At 62.4% G+C, this 14,244-nt stretch overlaps 1 protein-coding gene across 10 annotated transcripts in view; it reads left to right on the forward strand.

Moving 5' to 3' along the window:
* STAB1 (stabilin 1) overlaps positions 1-14,244 on the forward strand; it is a 29,105-nt gene that overhangs the window by 14,584 nt on the left and 277 nt on the right. For 8 of the 10 annotated variants that reach the window (XM_089919441.1, XM_030762382.2, XM_089919446.1 and 5 more), the window contains 45 exons: positions 105-198; positions 309-467; positions 1,829-1,924; positions 2,477-2,572; positions 2,705-2,752; positions 2,916-3,046; positions 3,218-3,329; positions 3,736-3,813; positions 3,903-4,001; positions 4,104-4,202; positions 4,339-4,470; positions 4,711-4,839; positions 5,024-5,080; positions 5,478-5,561; positions 6,085-6,280; positions 6,404-6,499; positions 6,591-6,636; positions 6,739-6,815; positions 7,028-7,153; positions 7,338-7,411; positions 7,564-7,638; positions 7,901-8,023; positions 8,340-8,387; positions 8,601-8,678; positions 8,783-8,929; positions 9,357-9,497; positions 9,600-9,659; positions 9,971-10,147; positions 10,231-10,317; positions 10,447-10,596; positions 10,697-10,753; positions 10,840-11,041; positions 11,415-11,564; positions 11,654-11,758; positions 11,903-12,010; positions 12,091-12,284; positions 12,378-12,522; positions 12,604-12,737; positions 12,826-12,991; positions 13,068-13,177; positions 13,270-13,389; positions 13,476-13,625; positions 13,704-13,808; positions 13,893-14,039; positions 14,128-14,244. In XM_089919441.1, the coding sequence (XP_089775567.1) occupies positions 105-198; positions 309-467; positions 1,829-1,924; positions 2,477-2,572; positions 2,705-2,752; positions 2,916-3,046; positions 3,218-3,329; positions 3,736-3,813; positions 3,903-4,001; positions 4,104-4,202; positions 4,339-4,470; positions 4,711-4,839; positions 5,024-5,080; positions 5,478-5,561; positions 6,085-6,280; positions 6,404-6,499; positions 6,591-6,636; positions 6,739-6,815; positions 7,028-7,153; positions 7,338-7,411; positions 7,564-7,638; positions 7,901-8,023; positions 8,340-8,387; positions 8,601-8,678; positions 8,783-8,929; positions 9,357-9,497; positions 9,600-9,659; positions 9,971-10,147; positions 10,231-10,317; positions 10,447-10,596; positions 10,697-10,753; positions 10,840-11,041; positions 11,415-11,564; positions 11,654-11,758; positions 11,903-12,010; positions 12,091-12,284; positions 12,378-12,522; positions 12,604-12,737; positions 12,826-12,991; positions 13,068-13,177; positions 13,270-13,389; positions 13,476-13,625; positions 13,704-13,808; positions 13,893-14,039; positions 14,128-14,244 (5,125 nt within the window). Of the gene's footprint in view, positions 1-104; positions 199-308; positions 468-1,828; positions 1,925-2,476; positions 2,573-2,704; positions 2,753-2,915; positions 3,047-3,217; positions 3,330-3,735; positions 3,814-3,902; positions 4,002-4,103; positions 4,203-4,338; positions 4,471-4,710; positions 4,840-5,023; positions 5,081-5,477; positions 5,562-6,084; positions 6,281-6,403; positions 6,500-6,590; positions 6,637-6,738; positions 6,816-7,027; positions 7,154-7,337; positions 7,412-7,563; positions 7,639-7,900; positions 8,024-8,339; positions 8,388-8,600; positions 8,679-8,782; positions 8,930-9,356; positions 9,498-9,599; positions 9,660-9,970; positions 10,148-10,230; positions 10,318-10,446; positions 10,597-10,696; positions 10,754-10,839; positions 11,042-11,414; positions 11,565-11,653; positions 11,759-11,902; positions 12,011-12,090; positions 12,285-12,377; positions 12,525-12,603; positions 12,738-12,825; positions 12,992-13,067; positions 13,178-13,269; positions 13,390-13,475; positions 13,626-13,703; positions 13,809-13,892; positions 14,040-14,127 lie in introns of those variants that run through there. The other 2 variants (XR_004023799.2, XR_016394729.1) reach the window with 2 other exon arrangements.

Raw genomic sequence — 14,244 nt, forward strand, 5'->3', positions numbered from 1 at the left:
GACGTGCGCTTCCTCTCTGCTGCGTCTGTGACTGCACTTGTCAGTTTGCTCACAGCTTTCAGAGGCTTACTGGAGGCTCCTCATTCACTATCTCCCACCCCCAGGTGTCTCTGTCTCGATGGCTTTGAGGGTGACGGCTTCTCCTGCACACCCAGCAACCCCTGCTCTCGCCCAGACCGTGGCGGATGCTCGGAGAACGTGAGTCTGGCCCTTTCCTTGAAGTCCTGGCCCACGGGCTCGAGGTGGGACTCCCTTGCCCTCAGCCTGCCACCCTGCAGCCCTGAGTCATTTATCTGTGGCTCTCACAGGCTGAGTGTGTCCCTGGGGCCCCAGGCACCCACCACTGCACGTGCCACAAGGGCTGGAGTGGGGACGGTCGTGTCTGCGTGGCCATCGACGAGTGTGAGCTGGATGTACGAGGCGGCTGCCATGCTGACGCCCTCTGCAGCTATGTGGGACCCGGGCAGGTGAGGCTTGGCCGGCCTCGAGAGAGCAGGGTGGGGGCCTCCATCCTGGGGGACTCTTCCCCCTAGCCCATCTGACTCTAGCAGTGTCTAAGAACTCAAGCTCAGGGTCTCAAACCTCAGACACAAATGAGAATCCAGTTCTGAAATGTTGAGTTGTACAATCTGGAAGCAGTGGACGGGTGCTGGAAGCAATGCGAAGGTTGCAGTAGTTTTAAAGGAAGGTGTGTTCGAGTGCCGGTCTAAGGCAGCATTTTTTCCAAGTCAGAAGACTGTGGCTCCTGTGTCTCAGGGATGAGGACCCTCATAACCGAGAACCAATGAGTTCTCTGCTCTTACGGGCCACTGGGGCCATTGCCTTCTGACAGTTAGCTGATTCACCCGCTCACTGGTTTCCCACATGTCCCCAGGCACTTGTTACATGCTAGTTGCTGTTCTAGATTTAGGAATTCAGTATTGAGCAAAGCAAGAAGAGACAGCTGCCCAAAGAGAGTGACATCCCCAAATTTTTAGACTCATGGAAATCCAGCTCTTGGAGTTTTGGAGTCTCAGACTCCAGTCACAGGATCTCAGAATCTGGAATCTTCCACGTGAAGCACGTCAGGCCTGGTGAGCCGGAGGACTGGCTGGCGTTGAAGAATCTAATATGCAAGTTGGGAGGCCAGGCCTGGCTGCTTCAGGGTCAGCCTCTGTGTGGCCCAGGCTTATGCAGGGATCCATGGGGCTCCCTGACTCCTGCCCCATGATTGTCTGGACCACCAGCCGTGGGACCTCAGCAGTGACACTCAGATGGGCCTGAGAGCTGGAGCTGCGAACTCCATCAGGAGCTTTATAGTTCAGAACTGAGGGTGGAATAAGCAGTTGCAGATGCCCCCATCATGCAAAGAAGGGCAACTGAGATCCGGAGAGTCTCACTAGTCACTCACCTGAGGTGTGGACAAGCCCAAGGACACTGGCATTTAGCGGGAAGGATCAGAGCAGCCAAGCAGAGTGGCGGGGTTGGAGGGGGATCCGAGCGGCCGTCCCTGGGGCTGGTCTTGGTAAAGCCTGCCCACTCATCACACACTGCAGACATCAACAGCCTGGCTGGGCCCAGGCCTGAGAGCAGAGAGGCCCCGAGGCTCCTGGATGCCCCCCTGCCAATGCCGTCACTTCCTCAGATTCTTCCTGAGAGCCAGTCTCCCCTCAGGGCCTCAACCTCTGCATCTAGAACATGGATCTCCAAGGGTGGGGCTGGGAAAAGCTCCTCTGGGGTCTGAGCAGACCACCCCAGGGGAGAGTCCCCATCGGGAGCTGAGCTGTGGAGGAGGAAAGGGTTTCATGCTTCTGGTGAGATGAGGCTCTCTGCTCCCCAACCTCTCCAGAGCCAGTGCACCTGCAAGCTGGGATTCGCGGGGGACGGCTACGTGTGCAGTCCCATTGACCCCTGCCGGGCAGGCAACGGTGGCTGCCATGATCTGGTGAGGGGGTGAGAGGGCTCCAGGCCCAGGGGAGGCTTCAGGGGTAGGCCTTGGCCGCAGCAGTGTCCCTGTCTCTGGTCAGGATTGGGATCTTTCTCAACCTGAAATCCAAACCCTGTCACCTGCTTGCCCACGGAACAGAGCTTTCACCCTCCTTATAAAGATCCCAGCCCCTGCCCTCACCACCCTTGTCCCGTGCTCCCAGCGCCACACCTTTGGCCTGGCTAGCTCCTCCTGCCCTCAGCTCAGGCCTCACCTGGAGGTCCGGGGCCTCCCTGATGCTCCCACAGCCCTGGACTTCCCTGACCCATCTGCCAGGATGGGTTGGGGTAGCTCACGTCACATGCTCACTGGCTTGGAGAGCAGGGCCGGGCACACCAAAGGAGCAGCTTGAATACAGACTGGATAGAGGGAGAGACAGATGGTAGGGATGGGGACAGGAGGACAGCAGGAGGATGGGCCAGAGTGAGCAGAGAGATGGAGGATGGGTGCTGTCCAGCTTGCCCTATGGGTGCTGAGTGGAGGCCATGTCTCTCTGCCCTCCAACCCCAGGCCACCTGCCGGGCAGTGGGAGGAGGTCAGCGGGTCTGCACATGCCCCCCTGGCTACGGGGGTGATGGCTTCAGCTGCTACGGAGACATCTTCCAGGTTCGTGGTTTCCTGTGCTCAGGGAGGAGTCCTCTTGTGTAATCCGGGGGTGGGGCCGCACTCAGGATCATGGAGGGAGGGGGCTCAAGTCTATCCCTAGACTGGTGACTTCAGCTTTTTCCCTCCCCTCAGGAGCTGGAGGCAAATGCCCACTTCTCCATCTTCTACCAGTGGATCAAGGTAGGATCGGATGGAATGCTGGGCTTGGGGACTCAGATCCAGGAGGCCACATAACAGCTCTCAGAGCTGGAGGTGGGGGGCAGGCCTGGAGGCTGGGGGAAGTGATCTCAAGGTGGTGGCTGCCTTCATCACTCCTCCTGTCCCCCCCACACCATGCGCACAGGGGGCCGGCATCACTCTTCCTGCTGACAGCCGAGTCACAGCCCTGGTGCCCTCGGAGTCTGCCATCCGTAGGCTGAGCCCTGAGGACCAGGCCTTCTGGCTGCAGCCGGGGATGCTACCGCAACTGGTCAGGTGGGCTGCCACGTCTGGGCTCTGGGAGGGGGCTTTTGTGTGAGACCCAGCCCCTCCCCAGAGGTCCTCAGCCTGGCATGTGTGCACACTTCGGGGTGGAGCCCAGTTCCAGGGGTCTCTGTAGGTTACACTAACCCGGTTCCATGGCCCCCCTGAACTGTGCCCTCTCAGGGCCCATTTTCTCCAGGGCGCCCTGTCTGAGGAGGAGCTGGCCCGGCTGGACGGGCAGAGTGTAGCCACCCTGAGCCCCACCGCACGCTGGGAGATTCACAACATCAGTGGGGTACGTGGTGAACTTTGGGCAGAAGAGGGGACCATACAGGGAAGGGGGGCCTCGAGTGGCTATAGGCTTCCCAGCCCAGGGTCCCCGGCGATGCGATTGGGTCCCCTTGCCCGGCCCAGGGCTGAGCTCAGAGGATGTGCTCAGAACACATTTGCTGCTGGGTGGTGTCTTTGGGCCAGAGTGACGGCCCTGCCAGGGCTTATCTGTTCATCTTTGTCTGCATGTGCACACCTGGCCCCCTCATGTATGGGCCCTAGTGAGGGTCTGTGTGCCCATCTGGTAGGTCCTGAGTCTGAGGGTGTCCAGGCCAGGTTGGGTGCCTTGTGCCCAGCAGCCTCTCTGTTGGTGCTACACGCACTCTTAAGTGTCTACCTGTCTACCCTGAGCTCTGCCTGCTGCCTTCCAGAGGGTCTGGGTGCAGAATGCCAGCGTGGACGTGGCTGACCTCCTTGCCACCAATGGTGTCCTACATGTCCTCAGTCAGGTATGGCTGGAGGGGGTGTGTGTGCAGGGAGCCTTCTAGTCACGCCAAGAGGCAAGGATGTACTGACCAGCTCCCGTGCTCCGTGCCAGGTCTTACTGCCTCCGAGAGGGGATGTGCTGGGGGGGCAGGGGTTGCTGCAGCAGCTGGACTCAGTGCCTGCCTTCCGTCTCTTCCGGGAGCTGCTGCAGGTAAGGGCAGCAGGAGTGGGGAGTCCTGGATGGGGGCACCCTCCCCCAGGGTCAGGACTGAGGGCAAGAAGGCCCACCCCTGATGCCTGCACCCACCCCTAGCGCCACAGGCTGGTACCCCAGATTGAGGCTGCCACCGCCTACACCATCTTCGTGCCAACCAACCACTCTCTGGAGGCCCAGGCCAACAGCAGCGGCCTGGTGAGATCACCGGGACAGGGGCCACTGAGGGGGGTGGGTGAGCCTCCCATCCCACGACAAGGACACAGCGGGCGGGACGCACCGTCCCGGGCGCTCTGGAGTCCTGGAGCCCCTGAGCCTCTCCTTCCCCCTCCAGGACTTGGACGTAGTGCGACACCATGTGATCCTGGGGGAGGCGCTTTCCACAGAGGCCCTGCGCAGGGGCGGACACCGCAACTCCCTCCTGGGCCCCACGCACTGGCTTGTCTTCTACAACCATAGCGGCCAGGTTGGTGGTGGGGTGGGGGAGCACAGGAGGCCCTGCCCTGGGCACCCTGCTCTTGAACACCCCTTTTCTTTGGAGTTCGCCCACCTGGGCACCTCAGCCTCTGGTCCAGAGACTTCCCATCCTGGGAGACCCCCAGTCCACAGAGATACCCCAGCCCTGGAGCGCCTCCCTGGCCTGCAGCCCCTGAGGGGAGGGTGGGGATGGGGTGGGGGGTGTTCAGCCTCCTGCCCTAACCCCCAGCCCGAGGTGAACCACGTGCCGCTGGAAGGCCCTGTGCTGGAGGCCCCTGGCCGCTCACTGTTTGGCCTGTCCGGGGTCCTGACGGTGGGCTCAAGCCGCTGCCTGCACAGCCACGCAGAGGCCCTGCGGGTAAGAGGCTGGGGCCTGGGGAGCGCAGAGGGGCAGTCAAGAGCCGGAGGCTCTGGCTGGCCTGGCCGGCGGGAGGGACACTTGGTCAGGGGTGGGCGAGCTGTTAGCCCGCCCCAGAGGAGGGAAGGTGGGTTTGGAGCCCCTGCCTCGGGACTGCCTGACACTCTGCTCTCCTTCCCTTCAGGAGAAATGTGTAAATTGCACCCGGAAATTCCGCTGCACTCAAGGCTACCAGCTGGAGGTGAGGCAGGGCCCAGCACATTCCGTCCCTGCTTCACCTGCTCTCACTGTGCCCAAGGTGTCCGAGCTCCCCGGGCCCAGCTCTGCTCACCCAGGCATGGGAACCTGGAGCAGCGTGGGCCGCTTGGCTCTCCTGCCAGAGGCCAGGAGGCCTGGGTCCAGGTCTGCCCAGAGGAGGCCTCACTCAGACTGGCAACCTGAGGCCAGTGACCCTCGGGCTGCCAGTCCTGCCTACCTTCTCCTCCTCAGGTCTATCTGTCGTGGTCCTTCCTTGACCCTTTTGCTATCCTGCTTACCTGTCTCACCCACTGACACCTGTAATCTGTCTGTCTCCCCATTCACTGCCTTGCCCCTACCTAAGCCACTGCCTGAGTCCTCCTGCCTGTCCCTATTTCCAGGACACCCCCAAGAAGAGCTGTGTCTACCGGTCTGGCTACTCCTTCTCCCGGGGCTGTTCTTACACGTGTGCCAAGAAGATCCAGGTTTGCCCTGAAGCAACCCCCAGCCCCAAGCCTTTGACCAGAGAGGAGGAGGTGGGAGTGGGGGCCCAGGGCAGGAGCTGGGATTAGGCTTCAAAGGCAGAGGCAGGGCTAGGACTATGACGAAGCCAGGGAAGCAAAGGCCTGGCGGAAGGGGGAGAGAGGTCTGAGGTCAGAGGGGCCAGTGTTTGTCTCTGTAGCTGTGCCTCCAGGGAGTGGGGATGGGGAGAGAGAGAAAGGGGCTCAGCCTAGAACTGACACCAGCAACCAAGCCCTGGGGGCAGCAATGGGGCGGGCTCTGCCCCTCTCCGTGGAGTCCGGTGTGGCCTTTCCGTCCTTGAGTCCGTTTCCTCACCCCTGCCATGGAGAGGCTTGTAGAAGGCAGTCTCCATTTCTCTGGGTCTGACTTGCTTTGTTCTGTGGCTCTGTGGCCCCAAGATGCCCTTCCCCCGACCCCCGCCGTTTCCCTGCCCCCTGACGTCTGTCCTGGCCTGTGCCGGGCCTCTCCTTGTGCCCCCTCCCACAGGTGCCTGACTGCTGCCCTGGCTTCTTCGGCACACTGTGTGAGCCGTGCCCGGGGGGTCTGGGTGGTGTGTGCTCGGGCCACGGGCAGTGTCAGGACAGGCTCCTGGGCAGTGGGGAGTGCCGCTGCCACGAGGGCTTCCACGGAACGGCCTGTGAGATGTGTGAGCTGGGCCGCTACGGGCCCAACTGCACTGGAGGTGAGGCCCCGGGGGCGGGCAGGAATGGTGGGAAAGCCGGCCAAGGACAGCGGTCATGGAGACGCTGCAGCAGGGACAGAACAGGCACTGGGTAACTTCTGTCCTGCCTCGTTCCGCTCCCAGTGTGTGACTGTGCCCACGGGCTGTGCCAGGAGGGGCTCCGAGGGGACGGAAGCTGTGTCTGTAACGTGGGTTGGCAGGGCCTCCGCTGTGACCAGAGTGAGGAGTGGCCCCAAGGGGGAGAGGCGGGTGACTCCTGGGGAGGCGGTTCCTGGGTCAGCATGATCAGAACCATCCTCCTACCCCCCAGAAATCACTGGCCCTCAGTGCCCACAGAAGTGTGACCCCAATGCCAAGTGAGTGAGCTCAGCCTGGGGCAGGTGGGCAAGTTGGGGGGGGGGCTAGGGTCAGGGCAGGGGCTGGGCAGACATAGACTAAGCTGTTGCCACCCCTCCCAGCTGCGTCCAGGACTTGGCTGCAGCCCCTGCCTGTGTCTGTGCCGCGGGGTACTCGGGCGACGGCATCTACTGTGCAGGTCCAGGCACACCAATGCCCCGAGGCCCCTGAAATTTGGGGGTGGATTTCCCCACAGAGCCCTTTCCATGCCCTTTAGGTCCAGTCTCTATCCCTGTCACCTCTTGGGTCTTACCCCTCCCTCCGACCTTTTCCTTTCTCTCATGCCCTCCTCCCCTGTCCCCACTCTGTCCCATGCCCACTGCTCACAACTCTGGGATCATCTACCCCTAGTGGTGGACCTTTGTGCCCATGACCATGGGGGCTGCTCCCCCCACGCCAACTGCACCAATGTGGCACCTGGTCAGCGGACATGCACCTGCCTGGATGGCTACACGGGTGATGGGGAGCTGTGCCAGGGTGAGGCTGGGGTCCGCCACCAGGGGTCTGGCTTCAGTGGCATGAGTGAGACTAGGAAGGGCTGAGGGGCACACACAGGTGTGAGCCTGAGGGTGCCGAGAGAGTAGGGGATGAGCACCTCAACAGACAGATGAATGGAGGGGCTGCCTAGGGCCAGCCCTCATCCCAATGTCTTTTCCCCCAGAAGTTAACGGCTGTCTCATCCACCACGGGGGCTGCCACATGCACGCCGAATGTATCCCCACCGGCCCCCAGCAGGTCAGCACAGCAGAGCTGGACACTGGGGCTGTGCCATTCCCTCATAGGGTGTGGCCCTCCTCAGACCAGGCCCAGGGAGGGGTGCTCCTTCTGTCCAGGGCGCCGGCCCACTCTAGGGTACCAGCAGCCCCACTGATGAGGATTTGGGACAGGTCTCCTGCAGCTGCCGCGAGGGCTACAGTGGGGACGGCATCCGGACTTGTGTGCTCCTGGACCCCTGCTCCCAGGTCAGGCCCCCAAGTCGCACCCAGTTCCACAGGGGGAGGGGCCTGGGGCGGGAACCAGCCTTCCTCACCCCCAGCAGGGTCCTGAGTCCTCTGAAGGGTGAGCCACCTGCGCTCTGACTGAGGGGTCAAGGCCGAGTCTGACTGATGAGTTGGAGACAGGGCCTGGCTGTGGGCCAGGGAACTGCATGGCCGCTTCCCCAGAGCCGGTTGGGGCAGCAGTCCTGGGAGTCACTGATGCCTCTCTTTCCTGTCCCTGCCTCAGAACAATGGAGGCTGCAGCCCCTATGCTGTGTGCAAAAGCACAGGGGATGGCCAGAGGATGTGTACCTGCGATGCAGTCCACACTGTGGGTGATGGCTTCACCTGCCGTGCCCGAGTCGGCCTGGTAATGATGCCCAAGTAGGACCCCTGACCGAGCCTTGGCAATGCCCCCCATGGGCCTGACCCGTGATATTGGTTAAGACCCCAAATTTGATCCTGATCCTGGCCCTGACCAGGACTTGAGCCTGACCCCTGACTCCACCTAGGCATGACCGAGTTATGATCCATGAAACCAATCCTGATCCCAGCACAGAGCACCCTGGCTTTCCTTTCCTCATCTCTACCTTGGCCAGACCTTGGGCTCTAGGTGCCGGGACAGGCACCAGCCCTGAATGGAGGCCAACCACAATCTGAGCTGATCCTTGTCTCCCCTGATCCAGGAGCTCCTTCGGGACAAGCATGCCTCATTCTTCAGCCTCCATCTCCTGGTGAGTAACCAGCTGGCCTGCACATCCTTGGTCCAGCCTGGGCCTCTCTGACCTGCAAATCCCACCTGTCTCTGGGCCATGATATTCTCATTTGGTCAGAGGGCAGGCTGGTTTGGTTTCTGAGTCTGTGTCTCTCCCAGAAAATCAGTGGAAACCTCGAGTTGGTCCCAGGTCGCCCTTCTTCCACCCAAGCTGTTTCCCTCTCCCCCCCAGGAATACAAGGAGCTCAAGGGGGATGGGCCTTTCACAATCTTTGTGCCGCACGCAGATCTAATGACCAACCTGTCGCAGGTAACTCAGCCCCTGGAGCAAGGCTGGGGATTCTGGGGGGTGGGCGCTGCCTGGGCAGAGGTGGAAGTCAGGGCACCCTTGTGCCCTCATGACTCCCACTCCAGGATGAGCTGGCCCGGATTCGTGCCAATCGCCAGCTTGTGTTCCGCTATCACGTGGCTGGTTGCCGGCAGCTGCGAAGCCAGGAGCTGCTAGAGGAGGGCTATGCCACCACACTCTCCGGGCACCCGCTGCGCTTCAGTGAGAGGGAGGTGAGCCCAGGTCCTGGTCCCCGACATGGACTGTCCACAGACCAAGGACTCAGCTGCTTTCAAGGCCCGCACCTATGCCCTGTCCCCATGCTTTTAAGACCCTCTCACCTTCCCAGGGCCAGAGCGGCTTTAATGAGAGGGAGATGAGTCTGTCCCCGGACCCCACGCACTACCAGGGGCCAGTCCTGGGCTCAGGACTTCTGAGCTTGGCCCTGTGTCTGCACGGCTCCCACCAGCCAAGTCCGGTGGTTGTTTCCCTGGGTGGCTGTTTCCCTGGGCTGGAGGCAAGACCCACCCTCAGCCTTGACCCCGCCCACTTCCTGCTCCAAGACTCACCCAACCCAGGCTCTGCTCCCACCTCAGGCCCCACCACAGCTCCCTGAGCACCCCACTAATTGGCTTTATTCAATCCCGGCCCCACCCCCAGGGCAACATATACATCAATGACTTCGCGCGCATGGTGAGCAGCGACCACGAGGCTGTGAACGGTGTCTTGCATTTCATCGACCGTGTCCTGCTGCCACCTGAAGCGCTGCACTGGGAGCCTGACGCTGCCCCGATTCCGCAGGTATGACCTGGGTGCGGGTGGGGAGCTGGAAGGCAGGCGCCCGGGGGCCTGGGATCCTCCCTCCCCTCCTGACCTCACTGTTCACTGAGCGCCTGTCCCCAGAGAAACTTCACCGCCGCTGCGGAGAGCTTCGGTTACAAGATCTTCAGTGGCCTTGTGACGGTACTGCTCCTGTGTGTGAGCCTTTCAGTGTGTGTATATGTGCACGTTTAAGTGTGTATATGCGGGCGACTGTCAACGTGTGTGCTCACCTTTCTGTGCACAGGGACATATTTGTGGGCATGAGCATCCCAGTGAGCACAAGGGTGTGCTTATTTGTGCCCACATACTTGACGACTTGTATGTATGTCCATGTCTATTGGCCTGGGATGGCTACAGAGGAATGTGGCTGGTGGGAAGGTCACCTGGGTCCCTGGAGCCCCTCCATCTGCCCACCATCCTCTGACGGGACTGTCACACCTCTATCCTACCAGATGGCTGGTCTGCTGCCCCTGCTTCGAGATTCATTCCATAGGCCCTTCACAATGCTGTGGCCCACAGACTCCGCCCTGCAAGCCTTGCCTCCCGATCGCCAGGTCTGGCTATACCATAAAGACCACCGTGACAAGCTGGCAGCCATTGTGCGGGGCCACGTGATCCGCAACATCGAGGTGGGTGCACTCCCAGACCTTGGTCCCCACTGCCTGCCACTGAGCCTGCCCTCCCAGCTCCAACTGTGGCTCCATCTGCTCAGGCCTTGGCATCTGACCTGCCCAACCTGGGCCCACTGCGCACCATGCACGGGACCCCCATCTCCTTCTCCTGCAGCCGTGCCCGGCCGGTGAGTCTGGGGAGAAAGCTCGAACGAGGGAAGCAGGAGGCAGGGGCCCTGGCCCTGGCGGGGGCGGGGCGGGGGGGGTGCTGCAGTACACCTGTGACCCACCACGTACTCCACATCTTCCGCCTGCAGGGTGAGCTCACGGTGGGAGAGGAGGACGCCCGGATTGTGCAGCGACACCTGCCCTTTGAGGGGGGCCTGGCTTATGGCATCGACCAGCTGCTGGAGCCACCTGGCCTTGGTGCCCGGTGTGACCGCTTTGAGACTCGGCCTCTGTGGCTGGTGAGGGAGGCCACAGGCCAGAGGTGGATAGGCAGGGGCCTAAGCCCACCTGTCCTGTCCACTCACTTGAGCTTGCTTTGTTGGTCTCCCTTCCTTGCAGAAGGTTTGCAGCGTTTGTGGGCTGGAACCACCCTGTCCTGAGGGCTCACAGGAGCAGGTAAGGGGCTGGGAGCCAGGTGGGGGTGGGGGAAGGGCCCAGGGCCTACCAAGCTCAGGTTTGCAGCGCGATTCCTCTTGGCCCAGGGCAGCCCTGAGGCCTGCTGGCGCTACTTCTCAAAGTTCTGGACGTCTCCTCCGCTGCACTCCTTGGCACTGCGCAGTGTTTGGGCCCGGCCCAGCCACTGGGGTCAGCCCCAAGGCCTGGGCAGGGGCTGCTACCGCAACTGTGTCACCACCACCTGGAAGCCCAGCTGCTGCCCTGGTCACTATGGCAGTGAGTGCCGAGGTGAGTGTCCCGAGGCTGTGGATGCTGCTGGCTGGCTTCTCCAGCTCCCAAGGTGGCCAAGGGCATAGTTCTGGCCGTTGTGCCTCAGAAAGGGTGTCAGGGTGGTCAGGGGCTGGGGGCGGGGAGTGGATCTTACCAGGTGAGAATGCTCTAAGAGCTGGGGTGGGTGTGTAGATGGTACAGGACCTGGTGGGGTGTGTTGGGGGTCTGGGTGTTCTCCAGGGCGTGGGGAGTTGGGTGGATTGCTGCTTCTGCAAGAGCCTCTGCTGCTGCCGGGTGGCGGATGGACCGTGTGGCTAGGCTGGGGATGCGTGTCTGCGGCTCCCGATGAGCGTCCCTGGCCCCACCTCTCTTCTCCCACCCTAACCCCTAGCTTGCCCTGGGGGTGCCAGCAGCCCCTGTAATGGCCATGGTACGTGTATGGACGGCATGAGCGGCAGCGGGAAGTGTAGGTGCCATTCGAGGTTTGCCGGGATGGCATGTGAACTCTGTGCCCCAGGCGCCTTTGGGCCCCTTTGCCAAGGTAGGCTGTCCTGCCCGACCCTGCCCTATCCTGCTCCCTAATCCACATGGCCCATGTGCCGCCACCATCCTGCCTGTCCCTCTCCCCAGCCTGCAACTGTACCTCCCATGGCCACTGCGATGAGGGCCTGGGGGGCTCTGGCTCCTGCTTCTGTGATGAGGGCTGGACTGGGCCACACTGTGAGGTGCAGCTGGGTGAGTGGGCCCTGTGCTTGTGCCCACCCTGCACACTTGTATACCTGCACACACCAGTGCATGCCCCAACTGCACAGTGAGGTGGAAGGGGGTCTAGGAGGGCAGCCACTAACCTGGATGTGTGGGGTGGGCCCTGGGGGACAGAGCTGCAGCCTGTGTGTGCTCCACCTTGCGCATCCCAGGCCGTGTGCCGCGCTGGCCACAGCTGTGAGTGCAGCCTGGGCTACGAAGGGGATGGCCGCACGTGCACAGGTGAGCAGGAATGTGAGGTGGGAGGCCCCACTCCCCTCCCTTCCTGTCGCCTGGTCCAACCACTCTCTCGCTGCCTCCAGTGGTAGACCTGTGCCAGCATGGGCGTGGCGGGTGCAGCGAGCATGCCAACTGCAGCCAGGTAGGCACAGTGGTCACCTGCACCTGCCTGCCCGACTACGAGGGTGATGGCTGGAGCTGCCGGGCCCGCAACCCCTGTGAGGATGGCCACCGCGGGGGCTGCAGCGAGCACGCTGACTGCCTGAGCACTGGACCGGTGAGCAGGGGGGCAGCCAAGCAGCTGGGCGGGGGCCCCCCGATGAGCGGCTGCCCCAGTCCCTGAAGGGCGCCCACCTGCTCTGCTGTCCAGAACACACGGCGCTGTGCGTGCCACGCCGGCTACGTGGGTGATGGACTGCAGTGTCTGGAGGAGCCTGAGCCGCCCGTGGACCGCTGCCTGGACCAGCCACCACCCTGTCACGCGGACGCTGTGTGCACTGACCTGCACTTCCAGGGTGTGCTTCCCTGCCCTCTTCCAGCACCCCGGCTTTACCTCGGTGCCGGCCCTCTGACCATTGCATCCCTGCCCTCCACAGAAAAACGAGCCGGTGTCTTCCACCTCCAGGCCCCCAGTGGCTCCTACAGCCTGAATTTCTCACAGGCCGAGGCAGCCTGTGGGGCCCAAGGAGCTGTGCTTGCTTCTCTCCCTCAGCTCTCTGCTGCCCAGCAGGTGCGCAGGGCCCAGGAGTCTGGAGCCAAGCCTGTGGGGGCCCCTTGAGTTGGGTCTTGGGTCTCAGCATCTGTTTGTACCCCTACAGCTGGGCCTCCACCTCTGCCTTGTGGGCTGGCTGGCCAATGGCTCGGCTGCCCATCCCGTCGTTTTCCCGGCAGCAGACTGTGGCGATGGTCAGGTGGGCGTGGTCAGTCTGGGTGCCCGGGAGAACCTGTCGGAGCGCTGGGACGCCTACTGCTACCGCATGCAAGGTACAGCCACCCACCACGCCCCATTCTCTGCCCTGCCTTTTCCCACTGACCCACTAACTCACTGCCTTTCCTGCAGACGTGGCCTGCCGATGCCGTGATGGCTTCGTGGGTGATGGGGCCAGCGTGTGCAATGGGAAGCTGCTTGATGTACTGGCCACCACCGCCAACTTCTCTACCTTCTACGGGGTGTGCAGGGGCCCAGGCTCAGGACCGGGGGGTGGTACAGCTGGGATCCCTGTGGAGAGAGCCTACCCACAACCCTGTCCCCACCATCGCAGATGCTACTGGGTTATGCCAATGCCACCCCGAGGGGTCTCGACTTCCTGGACTTCCTGGACGACGAGCTCACCTACAAGACACTCTTCGTCCCTGTCAACGAAGGCTTTATGGACAACCTGGTAAGTAGCAGGGGATGTGGGGAGAGCAGGGCCCAACTCTGCTCCCTCTAGCTGGCCCAGGCCAACAGGCCCTGCTTTGCCCACAGACACTGAGTGGCCCAGACCTGGAGCTACACGCCTCCAATACCACCTTCCTGAGCACCAACGCCAGCCAGGGTACCTTGCTTCCCGCCCACTCGGGCCTCAGCCTCGTCATCAGTGACATGGGCCCCGACGACAGTTCTCGGGCCCCTGTGGTGAGTCTGGAGGCTGCCCCTCCCCTACTGGCCCCAGCCCTCACTCACCCACCGGGCCTGACCCTGGTCTCCCTACAGGTCCCAGGAGCAGTTTTGGTTAGCCACGTCATTGTGTGGGACATCGTGGCCTTCAACGGCATCATCCACACTCTGGCCAGCCCCCTTCTGGCACCCCCACAGCCTGTGAGTTGGCCAGGGGTGGCCAGGGGTGGGCAAGGGGTGAGGAGACTGCTCTGGCCAGGTCTCTGATGCTCTCCTCGTTGGCAGCGGGCAGTGGTGGCCCCGGAGGCCCCACCTGTGGCAGCAGGCGCAGGGGCTGTGGTAGCTGCTGCAGCGCTCCTTGGCCTCGCGGCCGGAGCCCTGTACCTTCGTGCCCGAAGCAGGTCCGCAGGCTTTGGCTTCTCTGCCTTCCAGGTAGGCTGGGCTGGAGACTGATGGGGTTGGTGGGGTCTGGGCCCACCGAGCTTGCTTGAGGCCTCTCACTACTCCCCTCCCTTCCCAGGCGGAAGATGCTGCTGCTGATGACTTCTCCCCATGGCAGGAAGGGACGAGCCCAACCCTGGTCTCTGTCCCCAACCCGGTCTTTGGTAGCCATGATGCCTTTTGTGAGCCCTTTGAC

The sequence above is a fragment of the Delphinapterus leucas genome, chromosome 10 (assembly GCF_059928025.1).
Source record: "Delphinapterus leucas isolate spDelLeu-1000000601 "Yukka" chromosome 10, BTC_Dleu_Yukka2, whole genome shotgun sequence".
NCBI lineage: Eukaryota > Metazoa > Chordata > Mammalia > Artiodactyla > Monodontidae > Delphinapterus > Delphinapterus leucas.